The sequence below is a fragment of the Coregonus lavaretus genome (genome assembly GCF_964263955.1).
Source record: "Coregonus lavaretus genome assembly, contig: HAP1_SCAFFOLD_868, whole genome shotgun sequence".
In the NCBI taxonomy this organism is placed as follows: domain Eukaryota; kingdom Metazoa; phylum Chordata; class Actinopteri; order Salmoniformes; family Salmonidae; genus Coregonus; species Coregonus lavaretus.
Window position 1 is genome coordinate 163,540 of NW_028158638.1, and position 17,526 is coordinate 181,065.

At 44.5% G+C, this 17,526-nt stretch overlaps 1 protein-coding gene and 1 pseudogene across 2 annotated transcripts; both read right to left on the bottom strand.

The window, feature by feature from the left end:
• Positions 1–5,755: 5,755 nt before the first annotated feature.
• Positions 5,756–9,442, bottom strand: LOC311123737 (NACHT, LRR and PYD domains-containing protein 1 homolog). The gene is made up of 7 exons (XM_084197977.1): positions 9,235–9,442; positions 8,888–9,102; positions 8,442–8,701; positions 8,058–8,192; positions 7,798–7,930; positions 7,686–7,715; positions 5,756–7,250 (listed from the first exon to the last, which is right to left on the bottom strand). The coding sequence occupies exons 1-7, from the start codon at positions 9,315–9,317 to the stop codon at positions 6,937–6,939; spliced, it is 1,170 nt and encodes a 389-aa protein (XP_084054103.1). The 5' UTR covers positions 9,318–9,442; the 3' UTR covers positions 5,756–6,936.
• Positions 9,443–11,490: 2,048 nt separating this feature from the next.
• On the bottom strand, positions 11,491–17,001 carry LOC311123739 (protein NLRC3-like; annotated as a pseudogene). The gene is made up of 7 exons: positions 16,858–17,001; positions 16,437–16,603; positions 14,119–16,263; positions 13,866–14,039; positions 13,431–13,604; positions 12,260–12,306; positions 11,491–12,123 (listed from the first exon to the last, which is right to left on the bottom strand). The product of its transcript is annotated as a protein NLRC3-like (transcript).
• Positions 17,002–17,526: the final 525 nt, after the last annotated feature.

The following is a 17,526-nucleotide window of genomic DNA, read 5'->3' on the forward strand; positions in this document are numbered from 1 at the left end:
TCCATGTATAGTACAAATACTTCAGTTCCACTTAAAATGGGCAGGGATGCATAAAGTCTTTAGTGTTTAAGTTAGCCTTTGTGTCTCACATAGCCTGGATGTTCAGCACAGTATACAGTGGTGCTCATAAGCTTATGATCCCATGCTAAAGTTGACTAAAAAGAGGAATAAAAAAGAAAAGAAAATTGGTGTCCTTAAAGGTTGGATTTTCCAACTTTTTTAATTAAGTCATTAAGATCAATTTCCAAAAGATGATTTTTTTATTTTTTTATTCCTCTTTTTAGTCAGCTTTAGAATGTGTTCATACACTTATGAGCACCACTGTACAGTACACATAGTATATAAAATAAGATAGATTACACCACTGGCCATATATAATGACAATAATGTAATTTCAAACACAAATGCAGTCTCCTTTCATGCATACATTTTCAAATAAAGCTCTGCTTTGAGAAAGATCGAATGATATTGTTTAATCTTTATCTTACCTTATGGCCTGCACACTGCTTGCGAAGCTGTCGAGGGCACGTTTGATAAAGACAGCATCGATGTCCTTATTCTGTAGCTTCTGGTACGGTGGGCTGGTCAAATGAACCCAATGAACCCGTCCGGATGGCTTCAAAACATTCTATGAGGTCGTCTCGATTCTCGTAGACAGTGTTCACGACTCTGCTGTTGCTAACCTCATCGTTGTGGCGGCGGACAGCTAGCCTGTATCCCTCATCCAGTTGAGTGGCAATATTCACTCTCACCAAAGCAGACAATCTCAAACAGCTATCAATGTGGGTCTTTGACAGCTCATTTTTCTTAATCTTTTCTGAAAGATGGTGCATGTCGGTTACACCAGTCGCTGTCCAAGCGTTGCTGTCTGCCGTTCATGGTTACGTTACGTTACGTATGACGAAAGCGCGTAAGTGCAAGCCCTCAGACACCCATAGAGAATGTATTGAAAGCTCAGAAATTTGAAAAAAAAATATTTTACATTAGAGGCTATGAGAGACTTCTGGGCGATTTTCAACCTGACTGAAATCGCCCCAAAACGGGCGGGGACATTTGAAGCACGACTTTAGCCTGATTGGACATTTAGTGGCTGGCAGATCAGACGTGAACACTGAACTACTGTTGCCATGATATAATTGATTAGAAAAAAAATCCCTTCCTTTTCCCGTTTGGCAGTGCGTCGCCCATATCGCCCTATTGAACACACCGCCCATGCTGATGAGCCAATCTGTACTTTCTGCTAAAAAGTCCTTCTGTCTCTAAAAACGTGCTCTCTGTGAAATGCAGCGGTGCCAGATCTTCCAACAGAGCAAGATCAGCCATCTCTCATTGGATTTCCATTATCTCAGTCTTTTATAGGATTTACACAATAGTTTCACTTTCACACGTACCTCTAATTTAACAAATGACTGTACTTTATATGGATTATTATCGTTACAAATGCACTGATGTGGTCAAAATATATAGCCTGTCAAGACATGTTGCATGAATTCACAATGTCAATATAATTACATAAAAAAATGTCATTATTACTCTCACAATTTCACACATTTTCAACATACAGTATATTTTGGGGCGGCAGGTAGCCTGGCGGGTAGGAGCGTTGGGCCAGTAACCGAAAGGTTGCTGGATCGAATCCCCAAACTGACAAGGTAAAAATCTGTCGTTCTGCCCCTGAACAGTTAACCCACTGTTCCCCGGGCGCCGATGACGTGGATGTCGATTAAGGCAGATCCAGATCCAGCACCTCTCTGATTCAGAGGGGTTAAATACGGAAGACACATTTCAGTTGAATTCATTCATTCAGTTGTACAACCTGCTATTATCTCCCTTTCCCCATTCTACGCTTGACAAGCAGTTCCCCTATTCCACCACTTGGCACTGATCGTGGTCATGGGGCTGAACACTCTCAAACTAACATTTATATTGATAAATCTCACACTTTGCGTGGAAATGATCCCTTGCATGGTTTATGTACAGATTAGCGCCTACGTATGATGTAATGAATAGTAATAATAATCATTATTTTGAAACCAAGAATAATCTCAAAGTGCATAAAATAAACTAGAAAATAAAAGTTTAACAAACAACACATTAGTATTTTTGGGAGGTTTGTACCAGAATTGTATTTTAGAACACAACAGGACAAAAACAAAACTATGATAAGAGGGGAGAAAAATGTAAAGTAAATAAAACCATACCTGGTTTGTTGTTACTGATGGCCACCATGGATCACTTCCTCATTTACCCTAGCCACACCCCCCAATGGAGATGTCTCATTGTTACAGAGTAAATATCTACATATTATTCTGCTTTATTACTGTTTCATTCACATATCACTCCCCCCCCTGCTGCTCCCCCTGTGGGCATTCCCCAACGGACTCTTACCTGCCCACACCACCCAACAGACTCTTACCCTGCCCCCACCACCCAACAGACTCTTACCCTGCCCCCACCACCCAACGGACTCTTACCCTGCCCCCACCACCCAACGGACTCTTACCCTGCCCCCACCACCCAACGGACTCTTACCCTACCCCCACCACCCAACAGACTCTTACCCTGCCCCCACCACCCAACAGACTCTTAACCTGCCCCCACCACCCAACAGACTCGTACCCTGCCCCCACCACCCAACAGACTCTTACCCTGCCCCCACCACCCAACAGACTCTTACCCTGCCCCCACCACCCAACAGACTCTTACCCTGCCCCCACCACCCAACAGACTCGTACCCTGCCACCACCACCCAACAGACTCTTACCCTGCCCCCACCACCCAACGGACTCTTACCCTGCCCCCACCACCCAACGGACTCTTACCCTGCCCCCACCACCCAACGGACTCTTACCCTGCCCCCACCACCACCCAACAGACTCTTACCCTGCCCCCACCACCACCCAACAGACTCTTACCCTGCCCCCACCACCACCCAACAGACTCTTACCCTGCCCCCACCACCACCCAACAGGCTCTTACCCTACCCTCACCACCCAACAGACTCTTACCCTGCCCCCACCACCCAACAGACTCTTACCCTGCCCCCACCACCCAACAGACTCTTACCCTGCCCCCACCACCCAACAGACTCTTACCCTGCCCCCACCACCCAACGGACTCTTACCCTGCCCCCACCACCCAATGGACTCTTACCCTGCCCCCACCACCCAACGGACTCTTACCCTGCCCCCACCACCCAACGGACTCTTACCCTGCCCCCACCACCCAAAGGACTCTTACCCTGCCCCCACCACCCAACAGACTCTTACCCTGCCCCCACCACCCAACGGACTCTTACCCTACCCCCACCACCCAACAGACTCTTACCCTGCCCCCACCACCCAACAGACTCTTAACCTGCCCCCACCACCCAACAGACTCGTACCCTGCCCCCACCACCCAACAGACTCTTACCCTGCACCCACCACCCAACAGACTCTTACCCTGCCCCCACCACCCAACAGACTCTTACCCTGCCCCCACCACCCAACAGACTCTTACCCTGCCCCCACCACCCAACAGACTCTTACCCTGCCCCCACCACCCAACAGACTCTTACCCTGCCCCCACCACCCAACAGACTCTTACCCTGCCCCCACCACCCAACGGACTCTTACCCTGCCCCCACCACCCAACGGACTCTTACCCTGCCCCCACCACCCAACGGACTCTTACCCTGCCCCCACCACCCAACGGACTCTTACCCTGCCCTCACCACCCACCACCCAACAGACTCTTACCCTGCCCCCCCCCACCACCCAACAGACTCTTACCCTGCCCCCCCACCACCCAACAGACTCTTACCCTGCCCCCACCACCACCCAACAGACTCTTACCCTGCCCCCCCCACCACCCAACAGACTCTTACCCTGCCCCCACCACCCAACAGACTCTTACCCTGCCCCCACCACCCAACAGACTCTTACCCTGCCCCCACCACCCAACAGACTCTTACCCTGCCCCCACCTGCGCTGTTGGAGCCCAGAGCACAAGATTTTGCGTCCCTCTCCATGTGACTAATAAACTAATCTAATCTAATTAACAATGGGATTTTAAAGTGTTTTCTAAAATTGATTATTATAATAATATTATTATTATTATTAATAGTAGCATCATAAATAATGTTATTTGTATTACTGCTTTTACCATGACAACTGTCTAGTAATCATTACTTTCAATGCTGTTAAAAAATGTCAGTGCTATAATATTATTTGTGCTATAAAGGCGGTTGACTTTATTGCTTTTTTCCATATTGTTAAACAACATTCTAAGTCACAATACATTCCTTTTAATTGATATGCACAACATGTATTTGACAGGGATACAGCACATCAATCAACATTTCTGTAAATGTGCCAGATTTAGCTGTAGTCCCTGGGCAGGTAGATACACATAGAAAAATACAACGTTATAAAACATTTAGTAAAACATTGTGTATAGATGGGGGCTGATTGGTCCTTCAGCCACTCTCAAGTCATTGGTAAAGGGGTGAGAGGTTGAACAGCTCCTTATATGTCTTTCAGCCACTCTCAAGTCATTGGTAAAGGGGAGAGAGGTTGAACAGCTCCTTATATGTCTTTCAGCCTCTCAAGTCATTGGTAAAGGGGTGAGAGGTTGAACAGCTCCTTATATGTCCTTCAGCCACTCTCAAGTCATTGGTAAAGGGGTGAGAGGTTGAACAGCTCCTTATATGTCCTTCAGCCACTCTCAAGTCATTGGTAAAGGGGAGAGAGGTTGAACAGCTCCTTATATGTCCTTTAGCCTCTCAAGTCATTGGTAAAGGGGTGAGAGGTTGAACAGCTCCTTATGTCTGTCAATGGTCAATGTGCTCTCACTGAGAAACTGCTGATAGACTGAGGTGGTTGTGTTGATATCCAGCCCCTCTCATTAACCTATATCAGGCCAACACTGTACAATATATTCATAAAATACGTTTCTGTGGTTTTAAGTTGAATGCCAAATTCTCAGAGCCATTTTCCCGGACACATTCACAGTGAGTATGCAAATACAGTAAGTAAATTCCAATAACATCACAATACATGTTTCCAATGCGTATACAATACATGCTTACAATGCGTATACAATACATGTTTACAATGCGTATACAATACATGTTTACAATGCCTATACAATACATGTTTACAATATGTATACAATACATGTTTACAATGTGTATACAATACATGTTTACAATGCGCATACAATACATGTTTACAATGCGTATACAATACATGTTTACAATGCGTATACAATACATGTTTACAATGCGTATACAATACATGTTTACAATGCGTATACAATACATGTTTACAATGCGTATACAATACATGTTTACAATGCGTATACAATACATGTTTACAATACGTATACAATACATGTTTACAATGCGTATACAATGAAATTTAAAATCTAAAGTTTAAAATACACAGACATCAGGTAGGTAGGTGTGTTGGTGTGAGAGAGAGACAGAGTTGTATCAACATGTTCTGCTAGATAGGGGTCCATACCTAGGTACCTAGTGGAGGACTAACTGATCCTCCTGCTAGATAGGGGTCCAGCTAGGTACCTAGTGGAGGACTAACTGACCCTCCTGCTAGATAGGGGTCCATACCTAGGTACCTAGTGGAGGACTAACTGATCCTCCTGCTAGATAGGGGTCCAGCTAGGTACCTAGTGGAGGACTAACTGACCCTCCTGCTAGATAGGGGTCCAGCTAGGTACCTAGTGGAGGACTAACTGATCCTCCTGCTAGATAGGGGTCCATACCTAGGTACCTAGTGTAGGACTAACTGACCCTCCTGCTAGATAGGGGTCCAGCTAGGTACCTAGTGGAGGACTAACTGACCCTCCTGCTAGATAGGGGTCCAGCTAGGTACCTAGTGGAGAACTAACTGACCCTCCTGCTAGAAAGGGGTCCAGCTAGGTACATAGTGGGGGACTAACTGACCCTCCTGCTAGACAGGGGTCCAGCTAGGTACCTAGTGGAGGACTAACTGACCCTCCTGCTAGATAGGGGTCCAGCTAGGTACCTAGTGGAGGACTAACTGACCCTCCTGCTAGATAGGGGTCCAGCTAGGTACCTAGTGGAGGACTAACTGACCCTCCTGCTAGATAGGGGTCCAGCTAGGTACCTAGTGGAGGACTAACTGACCCTCCTGCTAGATAGGGGTCCAGCTAGGTACCTAGTGGAGGACTAACTGACCCTCCTGCTAGATAGGGGTCCAGCTAGGTACCTAGTGGAGGACTAACTGACCCTCCTGCTAGATAGGGGTCCAGCTAGGTACCTAGTGGAGGACTAACTGACCCTCCTGCTAGATAGGGGTCCAGCTAGGTACCTAGTGGAGGACTAACTGACCCTCCTGCTAGATAGGGGTCCAGCTAGGTACCTAGTGGAGGACTAACTGATCCTCCTGCTAGATAGGGGTCCAGCTAGGTACATAGTGGAGGACTAACTGACCCTCCTGCTAGATAGGGGTCCAGCTAGGTACATAGTGGAGGACTAACTGACCCTCCTGCTAGATAGGGGTCCAGCTAGGTACCTAGTGGAGGACTAACTGACCCTCCTGCTAGATAGGGGTCCAGCTAGGTACATAGTGGAGGACTAACTGACCCTCCTGCTAGATAGGGGTCCAGCTAGGTACCTAGTGGAGGACTAACTGACCCTCCTGCTAGATAGGGGTCCATACCTAGGTACCTAATGGAGGACTAACTGACCCTCCTGCTAGAAGATCCACACCTCCAGGAGGCTGCAGAAGGAGAGAGGCTGTGTGGCTGGACCTTTGGTTAGTTTATTGCTATTATAGTGGTCATGTTTGATTGACATTTTCTGTACATTTTTAGGAGCCTGAATTAAAGCAACAGACAACAAGACCATGTTGAACCACCCTGCCTGTCTATTCTGCCTGGTCTCCCCACACCCAGGGGTTGGCTACAACTTTAGATCTGAAGCTGTGACCAAAGACAGGGGTCCAGCTCCCCAAGAAGGTTGATCATCCTGGAACATGACTCAGTTCCTTTTCTCAACACCATGTCGATGATGTCACGTGCCTTCTCTGCCCTCTCAGCTATCACCTTTACTGACTCCATTTCCTCCTGGTTGATGACTGTGTGTTGCAGGAGTCCGTCCAGCAGACCATCCAGGACAGGTCCTGACACTCGTCTCACAAACTCTGTCCGTACAGAACCCAGCTGCTGCTCTGTAGAACCAGTCAGACTGCTCTCAGCCGGACGCCCTGCCCCCAACACAGCACCTGAGAGAGGCAGGTTACAAAATAACCACATTTGTTCATTTACATTTACATTTCAGACATTTAGAAACAGACTTCTTTCAGAGTGACCTACAGTAAAAGTCTTCATTGTATTATTAATCTTTGCATTAAGAACACATTCTGTAACAATAACAACCTGCATCAATGAACACATCACACCACTACTGTTTCATTCATATTTAGGGTCGGTTTTCACAGACGTAGAAAAAGATGCTGGGGCATTCAGAACCAGGCTAATCTACATCATGTCCTGGAGGAGATGTCATTGGGGCATTCAGAACCAGGCTAATCTACATCAAGTCCTGGAGGAGATGTCATTGATCTTGAAGACAGCCTTTTATAATCAGGACTAGTCCAACAGTAAACCATGTCGACTGGCCCTCAAGCCATTGGTTTGTACCTCTCATGTTTACTTACTAGTTGAATGGGTTTCAGGGATGTATTCATCTGAAAAATACAAAAAGAGGTTATAATCACTAAATAGCATCTGTCAGAAAATAACAGAGTTATGATTGACATATTCTCCTACCTGTTGGTACCATCTCTCTCCATACTGTCCTCTCATCATCCCCGATTAACTCCATCTCAATGTCAACCCCTGTGTTTCTCATAACCATCTTACAACAGCTTGGTGTGGTGTCTGCAGGTAACAGCTGAATCTTCTGTAGAAGGTCATATGGTGCAACGATTGAGACAACAGACAGAGAGAGAGAGAAAGAAATAGAATGATATTCCAGTTATTCATATATAATATGACAGATTCATGTCCTCAGCCTGCTAAAACTGCACCTCTGGATTGATGGAGGAGGAATGGGGATTCTTGACTGCAAACCAACTGTTCAGCTTTAAGGACCCGTTTGGACTTGACAGGACCAATTCTGAATATCCTTGGGACACCTGATGTTTCTCCCGGTCCCGAACAGCCTACAAAATGAGCAGTGTATTAGTCAGTCAGAACAACGCAGTCTCTTCATTCACACAACTTGCAGCTAACTGAGAAACCAATTTTGGTCATAGTTTCTATTGTATCACTGTATTAATGAAAGCCACGACCTAAATAGATTTCTCACAGAGCTGCATGTTGTCTTTGTAATCTATAGATTTTCAACAAACTATCAGCTTTCCTTTAGTAAGTTTCAACATACTGTTGTCACTTCAATGATGGTGCCTCACCTCTTTCTGACTGGAGTTTCTGAGGAGCATGTACAGCCGTGAAATTACTGTTGCCCTTTTTACTGCCATATAGAGGACCACGTCACAGTGGACAGCTACGTTCCAAAAAAATATATAGCTCAGTATAACAGCGATAACTGAGAACCTGGGATGGAGAATCTTAGCATGGAATCTGGTGACCTCATGCACTTCCTCAACAGACACTCCATGTTCCTCTACATGAAGAATCTTCATCTCATTCCTCAGGGAAGGGTTGGTCCCTGAACAACACAATAAAAAGGAGACAGAAAGACAAATATTATATTATTCATCCAACTAAAACACAAAGAATATGCAGTATCAGATCACAGTAAACAAACTCCCAGAATAGTTCATTCATTCATTCAGGAAGTGAAACTCAGTTACATGGAAATGTCTTTCTGAATACTATGTCTATATGGTTTTACCTAAACAGACAAAGTGAGGCAGATGAACTTCCTCCAGTTCACCTAACTCCGTAGTGATGTCCAGCAATGGACCACCTTGTCCGTACTGCATGTCTTTCAGAAGTTGACTGTAGGGTTCCCAGTTCCTGAAGTGATACTTCAGAATGACATCTCTCTCACACACCCAGCGGATCCCAGACACTGTGCACTCATAACGCCCTTTGGGTGTCCTGTGCCTAAGGGCAACAACAAGATATGGTAGAGAGGGTCAATCGTCAAATGGAGAGGTTGGATTAGAAGCCTATTCCCAAAAGTAATGGGGAAATACACTAGCAAGTGGCATTTAATGTTAAAAGTAGTTATTTTACCTGAACATTGTCACTCCCTGGACAGTGGAAGTCAAGGGTTCAATCTGAAGCCAGTGTGTGGAGTCCTGAACAAGGACAAGCATGTCAGTTATACATATGGGGCCAGTTTCCTGGACACAGATTGAGTCTAGTGCTGGACTTAAAGCATGATCAATGGAAGTTTCAATAGAAAGTTCTTTAAGGTCCAGGACTAGGCTTAATCTGTGTCCGGGAAACTGGCCCATTAACCAAAGTAACTAATCTAATGTATTTATTCAATGTTACGTGGAATGCTGGTGATTTATCCAATTAAACTGTCTAATGAAAAAATATGACAACAGCTAAAATCCTGCATGCCTACAAGCAGAACACAGGACCGTCTATATCCCAGTATGAATGGTTGGTCAGTACACACCTGGCTTTGAGACTGTGTTTATATTACTAAAGCAGAACACAGGACTGTCTATATCCCAGTATGAATGGTTGGTCAGTACACACCTGGCTTTGAGACTGTGTATATATTACTAAAGCAGAACACAGGACTGTCTATATCCCAGTATGAATGGTTGGTCAGTACACACCTGGCTTTCAGACTGTGTTTATATTACTAAAGCAGAACACAGGACTGTCTATATCCCAGTATAAATGGTTGGTCAGTACACACCTGGCTTTCAGACTGTGTTTATATTACTAAAGCAGAAGACAGGACTGTCTATATCCCAGTATGAATGGTTGGTCAGTACACACCTGGCTTTCAGACTGTGCCTGACTCCTGAAGGTATGTAAAAGTGAGAATAGACATTATGACTTACCTCAACATGGTCACAAGTCTTACAGCTCTGAGGAATCCCTGAAGTCAAAAGTAGTTATTTAAAACGGACAATCTCATGTAATAATTAATTAATCATTATTAAATAGACTTGTAATAAAAATCTATATAAGTGAGCAACAGTCTCATTAGCACACATTAGTGTTATATTAATGAATGTTTGTGGAAGCAGGAAACAACATGGTTCTGGTCCATGTTTTGGAGATGTTGGGGGCCTGATTTCTGGTAGATCCCAGGATGAGAGCTTAAAGGTAGAGTCAGCTAAATGATGTTGTACGAGCAGCACCGCAGATATTGTGATGAGCAAGATGCCTGACTTCTCTCTCACACAGTATTTGCCCATGTGCACGGGTTCTCTTCACTCTCTTACAGCGTGGTAGCCACGGGACCAAAACAGAGAAGTTTAGCATCGCGCTCCAACGCCCTTAGTTGTTGTAGAAGTTTACCCACTATGCTGTTTACTTTGTGCATCTACATCATATTGCTGACTCCACCTTTAATTTGTTTTGACCAAATAGATCATGATTGTGTTCCTTGCCTGGGACTCAAGTATAATGAACGCTTTAAAAGTATTTTGATTGAAAAACAATTAAATCAGTTAACGCTCACATTTCTCAGGTCCAGGCTTGATACAGCACTCACCACCATGGTCTCTGCTGTTGGTAAAGCAGAAGGATAGACTGTGATTAATCTAAATACAACTTATAAAGGCTTTATATAGCATGCATATAGTCTTCATAAGCAATACAAAGGGTGTATAAAGGGTGACAGAACAGCTCCCTATGTAGGGTGCATTGCCTAATGTGACATAACACTATGTCAACTTCCATGAAGTCAATACTGATGGTGACATTACAGCTGACATTGCTTATCTTGATGAAAGCCCCTAGAGATGTGAAGTCACCAGGTAACATTTTAAAAGGTTCTGATGCCCTCTTGTGGTTAGAGTGAAACTGACACTACAGTGAGACATAGGAGAGGAAACATCTGTACATCCAACAGAACACATTAAAACACACCACCACCACTAATCTAACTGTCTGTAGGTCCAACAGAACACATTAAAACACACCACCACTACTAATCTAACTGTCTGTAGGTCCAACAGAACACATTAAAACACACCACTACTACTAATCTAACTGTCTGTAGGTCCAACAGAACACATTAAAACACACCACTACTACTAATCTAACTGTCTGTAGGTCCAACAGAACACATTAAAACACACCACTACTACTAATCTAACTGTCTGTGGGTCCAACAGAACACATTAAAACACACCACTACTACTAATCTAATTGTCTGTAGGTCCAACAGAACACATTAAAACACACCACCACCACTAATCTAACTGTCTGTAGGTCCAACAGAACACATTAAAACACACCACTACTACTAATCTAACTGTCTGTAGGTCCAACAGAACACATTAAAACACACCACTACTAATCTAATTGTAGGAATGATTCCAGAGGAAAACACATGATAAAACATTGCTATGACTCACCTTTGAATGTGTTGGTCATCTATCTGACACAGGGTCACTGAGGAGGAGGAGGAGTAAACCCCAAACCCAAACCCAAACCCAAACCCTGGATAGAGGGGTTCAGTCAATGTGGTGTGTTCTGTGTAAAGGTGTGTCAGTGTACCAGAGGAGGACACACTATAGAAGGACAAAGTACCAGCTGGCCAGTCCAGATACACTCCAACTCTGTTAGAAACAGGACCAGGGAAGAATCTGATGACTCCAGCATGGTAAAAGGCATATCCTCTGTCAGAGCAGAATAAACACCAGGACTTCCTGTTGTATCCAATCCAACTGTCCTTCTCCTCTCCCTTCCTCTTCATTCCTTTGTACGCCACACCAATGTGAGCCTCGTCACCATCCTTCTCCACCTCCCAGTAATAACGACATCCAGATAAGACTTCTCTGCAGAGAACTTGGGGATGATGGTCAAATCTGTCTGGATGGTCTTCATAATGCTGCTTCTCCTCCACCCGTGTCACCTTCCTGTTCCTCTCAGACAGTATCAGGTCTGGGTTTGCTGTATTTGGGTCCAGGGTGAGATGACAGGCATCTGTAGACAAAAGGGGAATTTAATCAAACCACATCTTCATATAAAATGTTGTTTTGTAGGTAGAGAACAAGTATTGATTAGTTACTATGTTACTGTAGTTCTGAATATGCAGTTAATTAGGATTGAAGAGACTTACATTTCCTCAGCCCTGATTTCAGCCTGAACTCTCCACCATGATCCACACTGTAGGAGAAACAGGTTATTGACTGACAAAGACCTAATACAGCAGTCAACATTTAAACCATATTGTTGTGTTCTGGTGCACTATCCAAGTTCATTACTAGAGACATACAGGTATTCTATCCTACCTACTGCATACAGAACAGAGTACAATTCATTACTAGAGACATACAGGTATTCTATCCTACCTACTGCATACAGAACAGAGTACAATTCATTACTAGAGAAATCCAGGTATTCTATCCTACCTACTGCATACAGAACAGAGTACAATTCATTACTAGAGAAATACATGTATTCTATCCTACCTTCTGCAAACAGAACAGAGTACAATTCATTACTAGAGAAATACAGGTATTCTATCCTACCTACTGCAAACAGAACAGAGTACAATTCATTACTAGAGAAATCCAGGTATTCTATCCTACCTACTGCATACAGAACAGAGTACAATTCATTACTAGAGAAATACAGGTATTCTATCCTACCTACTGCATACAGAACAGAGTACAATTCATTACTAGAGACATACAGGTATTCTACCCTACCTACTGCATACAGAAGAGTACAATTCATTACTAGAGACATACAGGTATTCTATCCTACCTACTGCATACAGAACAGAGTACAATTCATTACATTTACATTTTAGTCATTTAGCAGACGCTCTTATCCAGAGCGACTTACAGAAGCAATTAGGGTTAAGTGCCTTGCTCAAGGGCACATCGACATATTCTTCACCTAGTCGGCTCGGGGATTAGAATCAGCAACCTTTCGGTAACTGGCACAACGCTCTTAACCACTAAGCTACCTGCCGCCCCATTACTAGAGACATACAGGTATTCTATCCTACCTACTGCATACAGAACAGAGTACAATTCATTACTAGAGAAATACGGGTATTCTATCCTACCTACTGCATACAGAACAGAGTACAATTCCAACAGGATATCAGAGATGCAGAAGAAGTGTATTCATGTGGTGATGATGTATGCTGTGTTGGAGTGCTAAGCCTGCTGGGTAAACTTCCCCTGTATTCTACCATCATGTCCTCATGTTACTGAACCTACTACACTACATAGGACACAACCACTGGTCACACTATTAGGACATCTATTCTGACTTACATCAGCTTCATCAGTTTATCTGTGGGATCCACCAGAGCAGCTGAAAGCAGTCCCCCTGCAGAGTCTCCTGGGTGATTGTAGCTCAGGTCCAGCTCTTTCAGGTGGGAGGGGTTTGACCTCAGAGCTGAAGACAGAGCAGCACAGCCCTCCTCTGTGACCAGACAGCCAGACAGCCTACAGAGAGACACAACAGCTGTCTAGGTTGGTGGACTGGTGTCAATCATCTTGTAGGACACCCATATATTTGTCCATGACACAAAAATTGTCATGAAACATCAGATTTTCAGAGTATTTCTTTTACTAAGCTCAGTACCGACCTGACTGAAACAGCTGTACATACCCCAGTGTGTGTAGTTTACAGTCTGGATCCTCCAGTCCAGCAGAGGGCAGTGTAACTCAGCTCAGTACCGACCTGACTGAAACAGCTGTACATACCCCAGTGTGTGTAGTTTACAGTCTGGATCCTCCAGTCCAGCAGACAGCAGTGTAACTCCTGAGTCCTGCAGGTCATTGTCTCTCAGCTCCAGTTGTTTCAGTTGTGAGTTGGGTGAACTCAGGACTGAGGCCAGATCTGAACAGCAACCCTCTGTCAGACCACACTGACCTAGACTAGAGGGTAGAAGAGCACATGATTAACAAATGTTTAAAACATCCACATAATAACTCATACTGAAGAAAGTTAACTCACACTAGTGTCTGTATGTTGCAGAGTGGACTGGTTAGTCCAACACAGAGCAGCTCCACTCCTCTGTCTCCCAGGTCATTGTAGCTGAGGTCCAGTTCTCTCAGGGGGGAGTTTGGTGTCTGCAGAGCTGAAGCCAGAGTCTCACAGGATTCATATGTGAGTTTACAGCCAGACAGTCTGGAGAGAGGAGATCATCTGTTAGATATACAAATCCTTCAGAATAATGATAATGTATACATCAACTCAATAGCAGAACTTACAGTGCTCTCTTGCAGGTTTTCACTACCGGCAGCAACCTCTGATAACCTTCCTCTGATGTGGTGTATGTCTTCAGGTCAAACTCCTCCAGCACCTCCTCTGACATCAGTAACAGGTAGGCCAGGGCTGAACATTGGTCAGGTTTTAGTCTTGTTTCTGAAAGAGTTCCTGATCGCAGGGAGGTTTGCATTTCTTCAACTAGAGAGTTGGCACCAAGTTCATTCAGACAGTGGAACAAGTTGATGATCCTTTCTGGTGAGGATTCCCTTTTGATCTTGTCTGAAAGGTACCTGACTGTTCTCTCAACTGTTTCCTCATTGCTCTGTGTTGTACTTCCTGTCTGTGTCAGAAGGCCTCGTAACAGATTCTGATTGGACTCCAGTGAGAAGCCCAGAAGGAAGCGGAGGAACAGGTCCAGGTGTCCATTCTCACTCTTCAAGGCCTGGTCCACTGCTCTCCTGTTTAAGTCATACAACGGGTCTGACTTCATGTCTCTGTACTGTTGTGTGATGACATTTTGGAGTAGGGTTGGAGTGGCTGCTTGATCATAGTCATCGTCAGAGGAATCATCATCATCATCACTAGTGACTGCTTTGGGGGAAAAAACATTTTCCTTCTTGTCCAGACATGATTCTAAAGCATGCACTGCTGCTAGAAACTCCTGCATGCTCAGATGCACAAAGCTGTAGACCTTGTCTTGGTTCAGCCCAGATTCTTCTTTAAAGATCTCTGTACACAATGCTGAGTACTCTGATGCCTCTGTGACATCAAGGCCACACTCTCTCAGGTCCTCCTCATAGAAGATCAGGTTGCCCTTCTGCAGCTGTTGGAAAGCCAGCTTTGCCAGTTTCAGGATCATCTCTTTGTCTGACTGAGACAGTTCCTTTGGGTTTGTCTCTGTGGCTTTGTTGTACTTCTTGTTCTTCACAATGATTTGGATGAGCGTGAAGTGTGTGAACATCTGGGTCAGAGTTTTGGGGACTTCATCCTTCTCTGCCTCTTTCAGCATCATCTCAAGGACAGTGGCTGATATCCAACAGAAGACTGGCATGTGGCACATGATGTGGAGGCTCCTTGATGTCTTCATGTGTTTGATGATTTCATTGGCCAGATTCTGATCTGTGATTTTCTTCCTGAAGTACTCCTCCTTCTGTGGATCATTGAACCCTCGTACCTCTGTCACCTGGTCAACACACTCAGGTGGGATCTGATTGGCTGCTGCAGGCCGTGAGGTTATCCAGAGGAGAGCAGAGGGAAGCAGATTCCCCTTGATGAGGTTTGTCAGCAGCACGTCCACTGAGGTTGGCTTCGTGACATCACAGCACTTCTCATTGTTTTTGAAGTCTAGAGGAAGTCGACACTCATCCAGACCATCAAAAATGAAAACAGTTTTGGTTTCACCATCTTCAATGTTGTCAATCTCTTTCAGCTCTGAGAAGTAGTGGGAAAGAAGTTGCATCAGACTGTATTGGTCCTTTTTCAGGTTCAGATCACGGAAAGGAAGAGGAAACATGAAATGAACGTCCTGATTTGCTTTTCCCTCTGCCCAGTCAAGGATGACCTTCTGCACAGAGACTGTTTTTCCAATGCCAGCGATTCCTTTTGTCAGCACAGTTCTGATAGGTTTGTCTTGTCCAGCTAAAGGCTTGAAGATGTCGTTGCATTTGATTGGTGTCTCTTGTGTGGTTAGTTTCTTGGATGCCAACTCTATCTGTCTCACCTCATGTTCATTATTGACCCCTCCACTTCCACCCTCTGTGATGTAGAGCTCTGTGTAGATGTCCTTTAACAGACTTTGGTTTCCATGGTGTCCAATTCCTTCAGATATGTGTTGATACTTGTGTTTCAGTTTAGCCTTAATGTCTTGTTGGACTGTCAGAAGAGTTTGACCTGTAGGAAAACAATGAGAGTTGGGACTCATAAGTTCATGTGTGTGTGTGTGTGTGTGTGTGTGTGTGTGTGTGTGTGTGTGTGTGTGTGTGTGTGTGTGTGTGTGTGTGTGTGTGTGTGTTAGAGGGGCCTTTGTCCCGTTCTTTGTAATATTGTATGAAACACAGTCTTACTTCTTCTGTCCAGCAGGTTGTGTGTGATCTTTAATGCATCCTCACTGTCCAAACTCTCCACTTCCTTATTGTCATCTGGTAATGGTTCCTGGCTGAAAGCAGGTGGCTGATCACTCTTCATTGATAGCAGGCTGGGGGCAGGTGACTCTGCTCTGGGCTTCTGGACACTGAACAAAACAGGGAGGCAGATCACCTCATAAATATCTCATCAGTACCTCATCTACATCATTTCAACAACTGTATAATTTAACTTCTAGAAGTCCTGATGTTTATTTTAAAGCTACAGTCTGCAATTGGTAAATCGGTTTTGGCCTTTTAAATGAATGATATAGGCCTACATTTGATGTAATTTGTGAACACTTTTCTCTTCATTAGTTTGATATTTTTAAGAGAACTGTATATTTTCCAATTAATCTCTTACCTCTTAGAACTGGTGTCTTGAGTCATTTTAGAGGCAGTGGTCCCCTCCTCTCTCTCCCCAGAGAGACTCATTTTAGAGGCAGTGGTCCCCTCCTCTCTCTCCCCAGAGAGACTCATTTTCGAGTCACAGCTCACTTAGCTACACTAAGAAATAACAGAACAGTCAATATTTCCAAACATTAACAATGACAACACTTTTACTGTCTGTGGTCAAAGTTCAAACAGAGACTTCATGTTGCATTTAAACTTGCACAGTCCAATATGTTATTAATTTGATTTGGATCCCGATTAGCTGACTCCATAACAACAGCTAGTCTACCTGGTTGGATCCCCATTAGCTGACTCCATAACAACAGCTAGTCTACCTGGTTGGATCCCCATTAGCTGACTCCATAACAACAGCTAGTCTACCTGGTTGGATCCCCATTAGCTGACTCCATAACAACAGCTAGTCTACCTGGTTGGATCCCCATTAGCTGACTCCATAACAACAGCTAGTCTACCTGGTTGGATCCCCATTAGCTGACTCCATAACAACAGCTAGTCTACCTGGTTGGATCCCCATTAGCTGACTCCATAACAACAGCTAGTCTACCTGGTTGGATCCCCATTAGCTGACTCCATAACAACAGCTAGTCTCCCTGGTTGGATCCCCATTAGCTGACTCCAT

What these genes read in the sequence shown, in the direction of transcription:
- LOC311123737 (XM_084197977.1), bottom strand. Translation starts at nt 9,317, where the DNA reads ATGCTTGTCCTTGTTCAGGACTCCACACACTGGCTTCAGATTGAACCC. An exon ending in CAGGGAGTGACAATGTTCAG is followed by an intron (nt 9,103 to 9,234) that starts GTAAAATAACTA and finishes TGTTGCCCTTAG; the next exon opens with GCACAGGACACCCAAAGGGC. An exon ending in GCCTCACTTTGTCTGTTTAG is followed by an intron (nt 8,702 to 8,887) that starts GTAAAACCATAT and finishes TGTGTTGTTCAG; the next exon opens with GGACCAACCCTTCCCTGAGG.